Here is a 16,544-nt window from a genome sequence, read left to right as displayed (position 1 = left end):
CTGAAGGAGTGTTTTTCGGACTCTCCCCCTACTGTAAGACTCCATTGGAGAGTTCTCATTTTTATGTCATTTGAACTAGCCTTTGATAGCTGAAAGGACGGTGTACGTCCTTTCAAGATACCATGTGCCAAACGAAGCCCTTTTGGCAACTGCCATCATTATCTCCAGGCAGGCATTGCTCTTTGAAGGGTGACATCTCAGCCAGAAGGCAGAGGCTGAGCTCCTCTTGTTGCACCAGCTCCCAAAAGAAGCCAAGAAAGGGAGCTGGAACAACAAACCACCCCCATGCCCAGGAAAGCGTTCTTCATGACAGAAGGCTAGAAAATGACCCAACATCCTTGTGGCCCAGAACCACTCTAGAAAATCACTGTTCCATAAAAAAGAGAAACACATGGGAAGTTCCAAGGAGAGGCAATGCCCATGGCCAGTGTACTTGAGAGACGGCCTGACCGCTCCGGGGAAGACACGCACCGACGGAACCCCTTGGGAAACAGCAGTGATAGTCCTCACCGTCGTAAGGGTTTCCTCTGGGGACAACCTGCCCTGGGCACCACACGAGGGAGCAGACCGGCTTCTCTTCCTCTGCCCCCACACCATTCACTCATGAAGGCAGCTCAGGTGTTCTCATGCCCTGCCTGCCTGCCTGCCTGGCTCATCCGTGAGCTGTGACCACCTCCAGGGTAGGACTCCACCTTTTCCTCTCTGTGTACCGTGAATCTGCACACAGTGGGCTTTCAGAACCTTAGGAGACTTGAGCCATTCCCGCTCGAGCCAGAACCCTCCCCAGGAAGGAAAACAGCTGTGGAGTCATTTTGGCCCCAGCACTGGTTCCGAAAGCCTGGCGGCTCCTACAGCCTCTACGGTGTGAAGAGGGAGGTCCCTTTTGACAGAGCTTTCCGGCTCTCAGATCTAAGCTGTTGTTTCACTGTCAGCTGTGTCTTCCGTTGCAGCCAGGTGGGCCACGCTGCTCCAAAGGAGCTCACAAGCTGAGTTTCAAGGGAGGACAGGGATGGCTACAACGTGCTGCAAACTGAGTGAGGGTCCCCACAATCCTCAGCAAAGGTCTGTGGTGTGCAAGTGGGGAGTAGAGGGCCCCCAAGTTCCAAAGGAAGGGAGGTAGTCGGGAGCTAAAGCCCTTGGCTGCTGTGGTAGCAGCTGCAGATGGCAGCTCGTCCACAGTGCACTTCGAATGAGGTCATATGAGCGGGACTCTGGAAATGGCTCCGAAATCAAGAGAAAGGGGTCAGGGTATGTGGGAATCCGGCGGGGGTGGGGGGTGGATGAAGGAAGGTGTCCCTCCTCTCTCCAGTGCAATTTGGTTTGGTGAGTCTCAAAGCTACCAGATGGCACTTCCCAAGTCAGGCCCCCGCAGGAATCAGGGTGGGCTGCCTGCCTCGGCCCCTGCCACAGGGACAAGCCACACCAGTGGCCTCCCTGAGCTCCAATGGCCGGATCTGGGGGGTCCTGTCTGGGTGCACACCTCCTTGCTGTGGCCAAGTTCCCCCCTTCTCTGAGCACCAGCTTCATCCTCTCGAATGAGGACATCGATTGCTACCTTGGCACGTTACTCTCTTCATCCTCTGAAGGCTCATTAGGCTTATCCTACAATTACTAGCTGGCCCGAAGAGATATCTCCTGAATCCAGATTAACCTGGAGTCTCCCAGGCTCATCTGGCATGTCTTCCCTGAAGTCTGCCAAAACCCACACCCTTGCATTTCCAGGGACTCCCCTTAGCCAGCTGGGCAGAAAACCCAGCATGCTTCAAACAAGCTGACAGACAAGTGGGAGAGGACTCACGGGCAGACGGCTTCCCTCAGGTCTCGGGTGGAGCTCTGGGACCACAGCAGCAACGGGCCATCCCAGCCCCTGGGCTCAGCAGCGCCCTCATTCTCAGGCCGGCGGCTCTGCCCTGAGGGGAGCAGGAACGTCACCAACTGCCGCAGGCGGACCTCAAGCCCCTCCCACTGCTGGAGCCTGACCTGCCCCGGCCCCACCCCTTCCCCTACCCCAGCAGGACGAGAGCTCGTCTTCCCCTGGCTTCCAACGGGAGGCCCGGCCCTGGGCCCCGATTGGGCACTGCCCCAGCCCGGAGCCAATCACAGTGGCCAGGGAGGTGGAACGCACCGATTGGCCAGGGCCAGGTCATGTGACCATACTCCCCAGGAAACTCAAATATTACCAAGGTTCCCTAAGAAACCAATGAACAAAATTATCCAGTAAAGGCAAACCGTACTTTTTAATGAGGCCAATGTCACAGAAAAAAAAAAAAAATGCTCCACAGTAAACTGCTCAAGGAAGCTACTAAATAAACTTTCAGAAAAGTTTAGTAGGTTTTTTTTTTTTAAATAGGGTGACGGAGAGATATACCTTTCCCATCTATGTGAATTTAGGTTTAAACTAGATTTCCCTTGGCTGTTATATAAGACAAAAAAACCCACATCACCCTCTTTCACTCCCCCCCACCCCCAAAAAGTGTTTTAATCTATTGAATTTTTGTGTCCTCAGTTGTGTCTGATTCACGGCAACTCACGAACTCTACACAGCCAGGCTCTTCCGTCCATGGAATTCAGGGCAATTTTTTCTGTCCCAGTAAATGCCCACCCTGGGTGATCCAAAGGCAAGGGCTCAGAGGCTCCTGAGAGACTAACTAACTCCTTTCAGCTGAGCACAGAGCTGGCTCCTCACTGGGATGCCTGTGGCCTGGGGCTCCCAGAGGGGAGAGCAGCACTCGCCCCACCGTGTGGTCACTGCTGGAAGTGCAGGCTGCTCCTCACTCCCCCTTGACAGTGTCCCTGAGGGCAGAACAGTGTGAATCGAATCAAGGTGGAAATGCAAACTCCAATGCAACCAACCTTCCCACAAGGTCTCCAAAACCACTCAGGAACAGGGAATTGGAAACTGCAGGGGATGACATGAATGGAGATGGAGACTTGACACCTTACACCGAGTTCACTTCCAGTTATCCCTAGACAAACTTTCCATGAAAACTTGTCACAAATCTAGAAGAACAATGAGCAGAAACCGGACACGTGCTTTGAGTCTTCACACACAAAACTAAAAGGCAGTCCACAAAAAAAACCCAGAGAATACAGTGGACTTTGCAAAATCAAAGATATCTACTGTGGGAAAGACCTCATGACAAAAGCAAAAGACAGGTCATACATCGCGAGACGAATGAGTGGAAACACAAAGCTTATCAAGGATGTGTCTCCAAACAGACAAAGAACGCCAACACAACAAGCCTGTGAAAACTAGGGAAAGGTCTGAAGGGACACCAGACGGAGGAAGACACACACAGAGTATCCCGGATGATGTCCAGCACTGAGGGCCTGAAGAAACAACAGTCTAGTTGCACCCCCTCAGGCCTGTGTGACCGTGGATGAGGCCTCTGTTTCCCGGTGGCTCTGAGACATGGACAGGGAGGAAGGGGAAGAGAAGTCACTTGCATTTCTAATACTCACAGCAAAGTCTTCCAATGAGAAGGGAATTATCACCCCCACTGCCAATGCCATTCACTGAAGTGATACCCACGAGTCCATCTACCCCAGAAGGGAAGGATGGACCTGTTCTCACAAAACGGCGAGAGATGGAAGGAGGAAGATCAAGCCCACACCAATCACTGGAAAGAGAAGCTGTGCTCAGGGCTTGAAAGAATTCCTATTGGGAAAATCATGTCACAGCCCCACATGGCAATCCACAGCTTCCATGCTATTCCTCCCAAAATGCCAATGCATTTTCACACCGAACAAAGAATTGCAAAGGGGGTACGGAAACAGAAAGGAGCCTACATTGTCAATACAATCCGACGAAAAAGCCCCGATACGGACATCCAAGGTTGTGTGAAAGGAAATTAGACGACCAAACTAGGATCCTCAGGAGAGTATCGGAGAAGGCAATGGCGACCCACTCCAGTACTCTTGCCTGGAAAATGTCCTGGACGGAGGAGCCTGGTAGGCTGCAGGCCATGGGGTCATGCAGAGTCAGACACGACTGAAGTGACTTAGCCGCAGCAGCAGCAGCAGCAGGACAGTATGCTATTGGGAATACAACAACACACACAGATCCAGATCGATGGAATAAAGTTGAGGGTCCAGAAACAAACCCCAGCATCCATGGTCAACTCATCTCTGACACAGACGGGGAGAATATCCAAATGGGAACAGGAAAGCCTCTTCAATCAATGTCCATGGGAAAACCAGACAGCTACATCTGAAGAACGCTATTGGTTTTGATCTCATACCACCTCAATATCGGGGAAAAACCTCACCCTAAAGACTGATGTCATGAGATAGCTAGAAAGAAGCGTAGGTCAAAGGCTCCTTAACATCAGAGTCTCCTTGCCATTTGCTGGGCGGAGGTCGAAATGGGTCTCTTCAAGTAAGGGAAAGAGGTAAACGAAGTACACCACTGGGTTTCCATCCAATGGAACCTCTTCACAACAGAGAAGCTAAGCATTCACAAATGCAAAAGATAGGAAACGGAACACGAGAGACTCCTTGCAAGTGGTGTATCTGAGAAGGGGTTCATATGGAAAGAGACGAAGAATGCACAGCACTCAGATTCCAAGAAACACCACCACCACCCTTGACCCTTCCCCCATGACCAACTCTGACCTAAAGCCTTTCTCTCCCTCTAACCTATCCCTAAAACATAACCCTCATCTAATCATATACATGTGCATCCCTAGCATCCATCCATCCATCCACACACGAGAGAGAAAGAGGAAGACACAGACGGAATTGAGAAAGGAAAAGAGAGGGACACAGCCAGAGAGAGACACGGAACCAAAGAGAGGAAAGGAGTCGATGGTCCAGACTTTTCCTCAATCTGTCTCGAAGGTAGAAGCAATGACAGCGCCCTTCCACCCCAGAAGGGGGAAAAGGACGGAAGGTTTGGAGAGGAAAAGACAAGAACGCAGGGAGCCAGTAGAAGCTCAGCCACCCGCAGAAGCCGAGCTGGGACACTTCAACAGAATCTCAATGGAAACAGAGGACCAGAAAGTTGGCTACTCTTTTCTATAAGAGAGGGAGACCTTCGAGTCTTCCTTTCGGTCCTCCAACTTGGATGCGGGGTCTCAAAACAGTCAGGAGGGGGAGTGCCTTTTCCTGGGTACCACGGCGCATCCAGGCCTCGTTCTGCCCCATTCTGTGCTGTGTCAGCCCTGGATGGAATCTTTCTTTCTGAAGTCTCAGCGCACGAGCTCCACGTGATATCGGCCCCAGGTGGAAAGGCATGGAGCTGCTCGTAGGCCGACAGGCCTAGGAAGCAGATGGGAGAATGACCCCCACTCTGCAGATGGAGAGACTGGGGAAACCCTGAGGGGCATATGGTTGTCAAGGGCCACACCACTTATGAGAAGAAGGAGCCTGGTCTGAGAGCAGCATGGTCCTCGGAGCTCAGGCCCTGGCTGAACCCAGGCCTCCCCAGGGCTGTGGGCTGGGCCGTGTGGGTGTCACTGTGCCTGCACATGGCCTAAGGGGGGTGATCGAGCAGTCAGAAACCCAGAGATTCCCTTGGGAAGTTTTGGGGAAGGGACCTCAGCACGAACCCCAGGAAATGATGTCACCTGCCGGCAACAGAACCCAACAGAACCCGCAATCCGGGTATCCAGGCCTCCAGAGCGGAGAGGAGCCCCCAGCCAGATCACTTGCTGCCAAGATGTTCTGCTGTTTGCCCCTGCCCAGAGGCCGGGGCCTCAGGAGAGCTCACAGGCAGTGTGCGTGGGCACCCTGTCGACGTTGGCTCAGGACACCCCCGAGAGGCCTCTGGCCCTTTGCCCGGAGAAACAGAAAGGTAACACGGGGAGCCCCAGGCCGGGCCAGGCCACCTCTCCCATGCCACCCGGAAACACCGGGTCCTTTGCCTGTGTGTGGGGATGCGGGTTTCTCGGGCTGTGTCCCCCTCAAGGAAGCCCAGGCGGATGTGGGGTCAGAAGCCTGTGGACAAGTTGTGTCCACACCCCAGGGGAGAGCAGGCTGGGCGGGATGGGGAGAGTGTGGGCAGCGCCGGCCACCCAGGCTGACCTCACACCCTCAGATGGGTCTCTTTCCTCCCGGGTGGGGATCTGAGCAGACACACGTCTCTGACCCTTCTGGGAAGAGAAGTTCGAGCAGGCAGAAGCAGCGGCTCCACTGGCCAGGCCCAGCTCGGAAAACTCCCAGCATGGCTGGCTGACGGTCACTGTCGTTGCAGAGCTTCCCACGTGATGAGGCCGAGGACGGGGACACCCCATCCAGCTCCCAGAGGGAGGGGTCGGAGCACCACCCGCCCGCCCGTGAGGCCCAGTGCAGGCTCCAGGTCAGCGTGCCCACGGAGGCATCAGCCCCACCGGGGGAGACGCGGAGGTGGGGAAGGCCTGCTGCCGAGACACCGCCCAGGATACAGCCGGCGGCCCAGTCTGAGGCTGCCACGGAGCTCAGCACACCCGGCTCCGACCCAGAGTCCAGAGAACCCCGGCCTCTGAGGCACCAGGAGGACCTGGAGCCCAGCACGCCAGAGCACAGAGGTGAGGACGCTGGGGCTGGTGCACGGGAGTGTGTGGGGAGGGGTGCTGAGCTACACAGGGACGAGTCCCCGAAAGCTGCTGCTGGGCCTGCAGCAAGCGCTGGCCTCACACCCCCCGCCCCCCATCTTGCACACTTCAGTCCCAAAAGACATCTGACGCTGGGTATTCTTTGGGAACCTCTTGGAAGGTTTCTGTCCCGGGGTACGCACATGCCAAGGCTGGCCTGTGGGCAAACTTTGCTTCTCCCCCAACTCTAGCACTGGCCTCCAACTGGAACCAGGCTCCACTTCCCAGACCTGTCCCTAAAGAGGTGGTGGCTCCAGGTGCAGGACCCAGGGATCCACCGAGGGCAGATGGAGAACCGAGACTTGCCCTCGCAGAGACACCAGGCCAGCTGGGTACTGGCCAGCACACCGGGCAGATCGGATCTCCGTGCCTGCAGGACCCCCAGCCCCAGGCACTGATGTCCCACCCCCTCAGCGAGAACCTCCACCTCCACGTGCACCTCTACCTGCTCGGGCTTTGGCAAGAGAACCCGAGGCAGAGGAGGAGTCACCGCCTCGGCAGGGAGAGCCTGCCCTGGCTCCCGCGCAACACCCAGATGCCCACGATCACTCACCCAGCCCTGCAGGGAGAAAGAGCCCCCGCTCTGGACAGAGACCCAGAGCCCTTGCCGGAAACACCACGTCCAGGGGAGCGGTCGGCTCTGCAGCCTCCATCCCTGTCTGCTCACCGTGGATGCCGGCAACTCGGTCTGCCCCCAGGGGACATGGAGTTCCTTTCCCCTGAACTGCTTTGCATTTGGTTTCTTTCCACCTTTCTGGTGATGTTTTATTTTTTGTATGGTTTCCTGTATTTTTGTTTTTTAAGTTGGGATTAGTAAACTTTTTCATCATTGTTGCAATCTGGGATCACTGTTGTGTAACTCTGGTGATACTGTGTTACCATCACCACTTTGTAGTTTCAGACCCGTTCGATCTTTATGCCCCACCCCCCAACAAAGCCTGGATTCAAGGCAAGCACGCCCTGTTCATCCCTCCCCCCGATCCTGAACACAATTTCATCTTTTCTTTCTGCATTCCTTCCTATATTCTTGGTGTCCCCAATCAATGACTGTCAGTGAAATGACTGAAGGAGTGTTTTTCGGACTCTCCCCCTACTGTAAGACTCCATTGGAGAGTTCTCATTTTTATGTCATTTGAACTAGCCTTTGATAGCTGAAAGGACGGTGTACGTCCTTTCAAGATACCATGTGCCAAACGAAGCCCTTTTGGCAACTGCCATCATTATCTCCAGGCAGGCATTGCTCTTTGAAGGGTGACATCTCAGCCAGAAGGCAGAGGCTGAGCTCCTCTTGTTGCACCAGCTCCCAAAAGAAGCCAAGAAAGGGAGCTGGAACAACAAACCACCCCCATGCCCAGGAAAGCGTTCTTCATGACAGAAGGCTAGAAAATGACCCAACATCCTTGTGGCCCAGAACCACTCTAGAAAATCACTGTTCCATAAAAAAGAGAAACACATGGGAAGTTCCAAGGAGAGGCAATGCCCATGGCCAGTGTACTTGAGAGACGGCCTGACCGCTCCGGGGAAGACACGCACCGACGGAACCCCTTGGGAAACAGCAGTGATAGTCCTCACCGTCGTAAGGGTTTCCTCTGGGGACAACCTGCCCTGGGCACCACACGAGGGAGCAGACCGGCTTCTCTTCCTCTGCCCCCACACCATTCACTCATGAAGGCAGCTCAGGTGTTCTCATGCCCTGCCTGCCTGCCTGCCTGGCTCATCCGTGAGCTGTGACCACCTCCAGGGTAGGACTCCACCTTTTCCTCTCTGTGTACCGTGAATCTGCACACAGTGGGCTTTCAGAACCTTAGGAGACTTGAGCCATTCCCGCTCGAGCCAGAACCCTCCCCAGGAAGGAAAACAGCTGTGGAGTCATTTTGGCCCCAGCACTGGTTCCGAAAGCCTGGCGGCTCCTACAGCCTCTACGGTGTGAAGAGGGAGGTCCCTTTTGACAGAGCTTTCCGGCTCTCAGATCTAAGCTGTTGTTTCACTGTCAGCTGTGTCTTCCGTTGCAGCCAGGTGGGCCACGCTGCTCCAAAGGAGCTCACAAGCTGAGTTTCAAGGGAGGACAGGGATGGCTACAACGTGCTGCAAACTGAGTGAGGGTCCCCACAATCCTCAGCAAAGGTCTGTGGTGTGCAAGTGGGGAGTAGAGGGCCCCCAAGTTCCAAAGGAAGGGAGGTAGTCGGGAGCTAAAGCCCTTGGCTGCTGTGGTAGCAGCTGCAGATGGCAGCTCGTCCACAGTGCACTTCGAATGAGGTCATATGAGCGGGACTCTGGAAATGGCTCCGAAATCAAGAGAAAGGGGTCAGGGTATGTGGGAATCCGGCGGGGGTGGGGGGTGGATGAAGGAAGGTGTCCCTCCTCTCTCCAGTGCAATTTGGTTTGGTGAGTCTCAAAGCTACCAGATGGCACTTCCCAAGTCAGGCCCCCGCAGGAATCAGGGTGGGCTGCCTGCCTCGGCCCCTGCCACAGGGACAAGCCACACCAGTGGCCTCCCTGAGCTCCAATGGCCGGATCTGGGGGGTCCTGTCTGGGTGCACACCTCCTTGCTGTGGCCAAGTTCCCCCCTTCTCTGAGCACCAGCTTCATCCTCTCGAATGAGGACATCGATTGCTACCTTGGCACGTTACTCTCTTCATCCTCTGAAGGCTCATTAGGCTTATCCTACAATTACTAGCTGGCCCGAAGAGATATCTCCTGAATCCAGATTAACCTGGAGTCTCCCAGGCTCATCTGGCATGTCTTCCCTGAAGTCTGCCAAAACCCACACCCTTGCATTTCCAGGGACTCCCCTTAGCCAGCTGGGCAGAAAACCCAGCATGCTTCAAACAAGCTGACAGACAAGTGGGAGAGGACTCACGGGCAGACGGCTTCCCTCAGGTCTCGGGTGGAGCTCTGGGACCACAGCAGCAACGGGCCATCCCAGCCCCTGGGCTCAGCAGCGCCCTCATTCTCAGGCCGGCGGCTCTGCCCTGAGGGGAGCAGGAACGTCACCAACTGCCGCAGGCGGACCTCAAGCCCCTCCCACTGCTGGAGCCTGACCTGCCCCGGCCCCACCCCTTCCCCTACCCCAGCAGGACGAGAGCTCGTCTTCCCCTGGCTTCCAACGGGAGGCCCGGCCCTGGGCCCCGATTGGGCACTGCCCCAGCCCGGAGCCAATCACAGTGGCCAGGGAGGTGGAACGCACCGATTGGCCAGGGCCAGGTCATGTGACCATACTCCCCAGGAAACTCAAATATTACCAAGGTTCCCTAAGAAACCAATGAACAAAATTATCCAGTAAAGGCAAACCGTACTTTTTAATGAGGCCAATGTCACAGAAAAAAAAAAAAAATGCTCCACAGTAAACTGCTCAAGGAAGCTACTAAATAAACTTTCAGAAAAGTTTAGTAGGTTTTTTTTTTTTAAATAGGGTGACGGAGAGATATACCTTTCCCATCTATGTGAATTTAGGTTTAAACTAGATTTCCCTTGGCTGTTATATAAGACAAAAAAACCCACATCACCCTCTTTCACTCCCCCCCACCCCCAAAAAGTGTTTTAATCTATTGAATTTTTGTGTCCTCAGTTGTGTCTGATTCACGGCAACTCACGAACTCTACACAGCCAGGCTCTTCCGTCCATGGAATTCAGGGCAATTTTTTCTGTCCCAGTAAATGCCCACCCTGGGTGATCCAAAGGCAAGGGCTCAGAGGCTCCTGAGAGACTAACTAACTCCTTTCAGCTGAGCACAGAGCTGGCTCCTCACTGGGATGCCTGTGGCCTGGGGCTCCCAGAGGGGAGAGCAGCACTCGCCCCACCGTGTGGTCACTGCTGGAAGTGCAGGCTGCTCCTCACTCCCCCTTGACAGTGTCCCTGAGGGCAGAACAGTGTGAATCGAATCAAGGTGGAAATGCAAACTCCAATGCAACCAACCTTCCCACAAGGTCTCCAAAACCACTCAGGAACAGGGAATTGGAAACTGCAGGGGATGACATGAATGGAGATGGAGACTTGACACCTTACACCGAGTTCACTTCCAGTTATCCCTAGACAAACTTTCCATGAAAACTTGTCACAAATCTAGAAGAACAATGAGCAGAAACCGGACACGTGCTTTGAGTCTTCACACACAAAACTAAAAGGCAGTCCACAAAAAAAACCCAGAGAATACAGTGGACTTTGCAAAATCAAAGATATCTACTGTGGGAAAGACCTCATGACAAAAGCAAAAGACAGGTCATACATCGCGAGACGAATGAGTGGAAACACAAAGCTTATCAAGGATGTGTCTCCAAACAGACAAAGAACGCCAACACAACAAGCCTGTGAAAACTAGGGAAAGGTCTGAAGGGACACCAGACGGAGGAAGACACACACAGAGTATCCCGGATGATGTCCAGCACTGAGGGCCTGAAGAAACAACAGTCTAGTTGCACCCCCTCAGGCCTGTGTGACCGTGGATGAGGCCTCTGTTTCCCGGTGGCTCTGAGACATGGACAGGGAGGAAGGGGAAGAGAAGTCACTTGCATTTCTAATACTCACAGCAAAGTCTTCCAATGAGAAGGGAATTATCACCCCCACTGCCAATGCCATTCACTGAAGTGATACCCACGAGTCCATCTACCCCAGAAGGGAAGGATGGACCTGTTCTCACAAAACGGCGAGAGATGGAAGGAGGAAGATCAAGCCCACACCAATCACTGGAAAGAGAAGCTGTGCTCAGGGCTTGAAAGAATTCCTATTGGGAAAATCATGTCACAGCCCCACATGGCAATCCACAGCTTCCATGCTATTCCTCCCAAAATGCCAATGCATTTTCACACCGAACAAAGAATTGCAAAGGGGGTACGGAAACAGAAAGGAGCCTACATTGTCAATACAATCCGACGAAAAAGCCCCGATACGGACATCCAAGGTTGTGTGAAAGGAAATTAGACGACCAAACTAGGATCCTCAGGAGAGTATCGGAGAAGGCAATGGCGACCCACTCCAGTACTCTTGCCTGGAAAATGTCCTGGACGGAGGAGCCTGGTAGGCTGCAGGCCATGGGGTCATGCAGAGTCAGACACGACTGAAGTGACTTAGCCGCAGCAGCAGCAGCAGCAGGACAGTATGCTATTGGGAATACAACAACACACACAGATCCAGATCGATGGAATAAAGTTGAGGGTCCAGAAACAAACCCCAGCATCCATGGTCAACTCATCTCTGACACAGACGGGGAGAATATCCAAATGGGAACAGGAAAGCCTCTTCAATCAATGTCCATGGGAAAACCAGACAGCTACATCTGAAGAACGCTATTGGTTTTGATCTCATACCACCTCAATATCGGGGAAAAACCTCACCCTAAAGACTGATGTCATGAGATAGCTAGAAAGAAGCGTAGGTCAAAGGCTCCTTAACATCAGAGTCTCCTTGCCATTTGCTGGGCGGAGGTCGAAATGGGTCTCTTCAAGTAAGGGAAAGAGGTAAACGAAGTACACCACTGGGTTTCCATCCAATGGAACCTCTTCACAACAGAGAAGCTAAGCATTCACAAATGCAAAAGATAGGAAACGGAACACGAGAGACTCCTTGCAAGTGGTGTATCTGAGAAGGGGTTCATATGGAAAGAGACGAAGAATGCACAGCACTCAGATTCCAAGAAACACCACCACCACCCTTGACCCTTCCCCCATGACCAACTCTGACCTAAAGCCTTTCTCTCCCTCTAACCTATCCCTAAAACATAACCCTCATCTAATCATATACATGTGCATCCCTAGCATCCGTCCATCCATCCACACACGAGAGAGAAAGAGGAAGACACAGACGGAATTGAGAAAGGAAAAGAGAGGGACACAGCCAGAGAGAGACACGGAACCAAAGAGAGGAAAGGAGTCGATGGTCCAGACTTTTCCTCAATCTGTCTCGAAGGTAGAAGCAATGACAGCGCCCTTCCACCCCAGAAGGGGGAAAAGGACGGAAGGTTTGGAGAGGAAAAGACAAGAACGCAGGGAGCCAGTAGAAGCTCAGCCACCCGCAGAAGCCGAGCTGGGACACTTCAACAGAATCTCAATGGAAACAGAGGACCAGAAAGTTGGCTACTCTTTTCTATAAGAGAGGGAGACCTTCGAGTCTTCCTTTCGGTCCTCCAACTTGGATGCGGGGTCTCAAAACAGTCAGGAGGGGGAGTGCCTTTTCCTGGGTACCACGGCGCATCCAGGCCTCGTTCTGCCCCATTCTGTGCTGTGTCAGCCCTGGATGGAATCTTTCTTTCTGAAGTCTCAGCGCACGAGCTCCACGTGATATCGGCCCCAGGTGGAAAGGCATGGAGCTGCTCGTAGGCCGACAGGCCTAGGAAGCAGATGGGAGAATGACCCCCACTCTGCAGATGGAGAGACTGGGGAAACCCTGAGGGGCATATGGTTGTCAAGGGCCACACCACTTATGAGAAGAAGGAGCCTGGTCTGAGAGCAGCATGGTCCTCGGAGCTCAGGCCCTGGCTGAACCCAGGCCTCCCCAGGGCTGTGGGCTGGGCCGTGTGGGTGTCACTGTGCCTGCACATGGCCTAAGGGGGGTGATCGAGCAGTCAGAAACCCAGAGATTCCCTTGGGAAGTTTTGGGGAAGGGACCTCAGCACGAACCCCAGGAAATGATGTCACCTGCCGGCAACAGAACCCAACAGAACCCGCAATCCGGGTATCCAGGCCTCCAGAGCGGAGAGGAGCCCCCAGCCAGATCACTTGCTGCCAAGATGTTCTGCTGTTTGCCCCTGCCCAGAGGCCGGGGCCTCAGGAGAGCTCACAGGCAGTGTGCGTGGGCACCCTGTCGACGTTGGCTCAGGACACCCCCGAGAGGCCTCTGGCCCTTTGCCCGGAGAAACAGAAAGGTAACACGGGGAGCCCCAGGCCGGGCCAGGCCACCTCTCCCATGCCACCCGGAAACACCGGGTCCTTTGCCTGTGTGTGGGGATGCGGGTTTCTCGGGCTGTGTCCCCCTCAAGGAAGCCCAGGCGGATGTGGGGTCAGAAGCCTGTGGACAAGTTGTGTCCACACCCCAGGGGAGAGCAGGCTGGGCGGGATGGGGAGAGTGTGGGCAGCGCCGGCCACCCAGGCTGACCTCACACCCTCAGATGGGTCTCTTTCCTCCCGGGTGGGGATCTGAGCAGACACACGTCTCTGACCCTTCTGGGAAGAGAAGTTCGAGCAGGCAGAAGCAGCGGCTCCACTGGCCAGGCCCAGCTCGGAAAACTCCCAGCATGGCTGGCTGACGGTCACTGTCGTTGCAGAGCTTCCCACGTGATGAGGCCGAGGACGGGGACACCCCATCCAGCTCCCAGAGGGAGGGGTCGGAGCACCACCCGCCCGCCCGTGAGGCCCAGTGCAGGCTCCAGGTCAGCGTGCCCACGGAGGCATCAGCCCCACCGGGGGAGACGCGGAGGTGGGGAAGGCCTGCTGCCGAGACACCGCCCAGGATACAGCCGGCGGCCCAGTCTGAGGCTGCCACGGAGCTCAGCACACCCGGCTCCGACCCAGAGTCCAGAGAACCCCGGCCTCTGAGGCACCAGGAGGACCTGGAGCCCAGCACGCCAGAGCACAGAGGTGAGGACGCTGGGGCTGGTGCACGGGAGTGTGTGGGGAGGGGTGCTGAGCTACACAGGGACGAGTCCCCGAAAGCTGCTGCTGGGCCTGCAGCAAGCGCTGGCCTCACACCCCCCGCCCCCCATCTTGCACACTTCAGTCCCAAAAGACATCTGACGCTGGGTATTCTTTGGGAACCTCTTGGAAGGTTTCTGTCCCGGGGTACGCACATGCCAAGGCTGGCCTGTGGGCAAACTTTGCTTCTCCCCCAACTCTAGCACTGGCCTCCAACTGGAACCAGGCTCCACTTCCCAGACCTGTCCCTAAAGAGGTGGTGGCTCCAGGTGCAGGACCCAGGGATCCACCGAGGGCAGATGGAGAAGCGAGACTTGCCCTCGCAGAGACACCAGGCCAGCTGGGTACTGGCCAGCACACCGGGCAGATCGGATCTCCGTGCCTGCAGGACCCCCAGCCCCAGGCACTGATGTCCCACCCCCTCAGCGAGAACCTCCACCTCCACGTGCACCTCTACCTGCTCGGGCTTTGGCAAGAGAACCCGAGGCAGAGGAGGAGTCACCGCCTCGGCAGGGAGAGCCTGCCCTGGCTCCCGCGCAACACCCAGATGCCCACGATCACTCACCCAGCCCTGCAGGGAGAAAGAGCCCCCGCTCTGGACAGAGACCCAGAGCCCTTGCCGGAAACACCACGTCCAGGGGAGCGGTCGGCTCTGCAGCCTCCATCCCTGTCTGCTCACCGTGGATGCCGGCAACTCGGTCTGCCCCCAGGGGACATGGAGTTCCTTTCCCCTGAACTGCTTTGCATTTGGTTTCTTTCCACCTTTCTGGTGATGTTTTATTTTTTGTATGGTTTCCTGTATTTTTGTTTTTTAAGTTGGGATTAGTAAACTTTTTCATCATTGTTGCAATCTGGGATCACTGTTGTGTAACTCTGGTGATACTGTGTTACCATCACCACTTTGTAGTTTCAGACCCGTTCGATCTTTATGCCCCACCCCCCAACAAAGCCTGGATTCAAGGCAAGCACGCCCTGTTCATCCCTCCCCCCGATCCTGAACACAATTTCATCTTTTCTTTCTGCATTCCTTCCTATATTCTTGGTGTCCCCAATCAATGACTCTCAGTGAAATGACTGAAGGAGTGTTTTTCGGACTCTCCCCCTACTGTAAGACTCCATTGGAGAGTTCTCATTTTTATGTCATTTGAACTAGCCTTTGATAGCTGAAAGGACGGTGTACGTCCTTTCAAGATACCATGTGCCAAACGAAGCCCTTTTGGCAACTGCCATCATTATCTCCAGGCAGGCATTGCTCTTTGAAGGGTGACATCTCAGCCAGAAGGCAGAGGCTGAGCTCCTCTTGTTGCACCAGCTCCCAAAAGAAGCCAAGAAAGGGAGCTGGAACAACAAACCACCCCCATGCCCAGGAAAGCGTTCTTCATGACAGAAGGCTAGAAAATGACCCAACATCCTTGTGGCCCAGAACCACTCTAGAAAATCACTGTTCCATAAAAAAGAGAAACACATGGGAAGTTCCAAGGAGAGGCAATGCCCATGGCCAGTGTACTTGAGAGACGGCCTGACCGCTCCGGGGAAGACACGCACCGACGGAACCCCTTGGGAAACAGCAGTGATAGTCCTCACCGTCGTAAGGGTTTCCTCTGGGGACAACCTGCCCTGGGCACCACACGAGGGAGCAGACCGGCTTCTCTTCCTCTGCCCCCACACCATTCACTCATGAAGGCAGCTCAGGTGTTCTCATGCCCTGCCTGCCTGCCTGCCTGGCTCATCCGTGAGCTGTGACCACCTCCAGGGTAGGACTCCACCTTTTCCTCTCTGTGTACCGTGAATCTGCACACAGTGGGCTTTCAGAACCTTAGGAGACTTGAGCCATTCCCGCTCGAGCCAGAACCCTCCCCAGGAAGGAAAACAGCTGTGGAGTCATTTTGGCCCCAGCACTGGTTCCGAAAGCCTGGCGGCTCCTACAGCCTCTACGGTGTGAAGAGGGAGGTCCCTTTTGACAGAGCTTTCCGGCTCTCAGATCTAAGCTGTTGTTTCACTGTCAGCTGTGTCTTCCGTTGCAGCCAGGTGGGCCACGCTGCTCCAAAGGAGCTCACAAGCTGAGTTTCAAGGGAGGACAGGGATGGCTACAACGTGCTGCAAACTGAGTGAGGGTCCCCACAATCCTCAGCAAAGGTCTGTGGTGTGCAAGTGGGGAGTAGAGGGCCCCCAAGTTCCAAAGGAAGGGAGGTAGTCGGGAGCTAAAGCCCTTGGCTGCTGTGGTAGCAGCTGCAGATGGCAGCTCGTCCACAGTGCACTTCGAATGAGGTCATATGAGCGGGACTCTGGAAATGGCTCCGAAATCAAGAGAAAGGGGTCAGGGTATGTGGGAATCCGGCGGGGGTGGGGG

The 16,544-nt window shown here is 54.8% G+C and overlaps 2 protein-coding genes across 2 annotated transcripts; both read left to right on the top strand.

The window, feature by feature from the left end:
• Positions 1-558: 558 nt before the first annotated feature.
• Positions 559-11,861, top strand: LOC145527698 (uncharacterized). The gene is made up of 3 exons (XM_081545757.1): positions 559-5,794; positions 6,194-6,506; positions 6,764-11,861. Exons 1-3 carry the CDS (start codon positions 5,384-5,386, stop codon positions 7,384-7,386), a joined length of 1,347 nt encoding a protein of 448 aa, XP_081401883.1. The 5' UTR covers positions 559-5,383; the 3' UTR covers positions 7,387-11,861.
• LOC145527689 (uncharacterized) lies at positions 9,854-15,044 on the top strand. The gene is made up of 3 exons (XM_081545745.1): positions 9,854-13,428; positions 13,828-14,140; positions 14,398-15,044. Exons 1-3 carry the CDS (start codon positions 13,018-13,020, stop codon positions 15,018-15,020), a joined length of 1,347 nt encoding a protein of 448 aa, XP_081401871.1. The 5' UTR covers positions 9,854-13,017; the 3' UTR covers positions 15,021-15,044.
• The last annotated feature ends 1,500 nt before the right edge of the window (positions 15,045-16,544 follow it).

The sequence above is a fragment of the Giraffa tippelskirchi genome, chromosome 11 (assembly GCF_054371585.1).
Source record: "Giraffa tippelskirchi isolate mGirTip1 chromosome 11, T2T-mGirTip1v1.2.pri, whole genome shotgun sequence".
NCBI classification, from domain to species: domain Eukaryota; kingdom Metazoa; phylum Chordata; class Mammalia; order Artiodactyla; family Giraffidae; genus Giraffa; species Giraffa tippelskirchi.
This window is presented reverse-complemented; position numbering and strand designations above follow the sequence as displayed.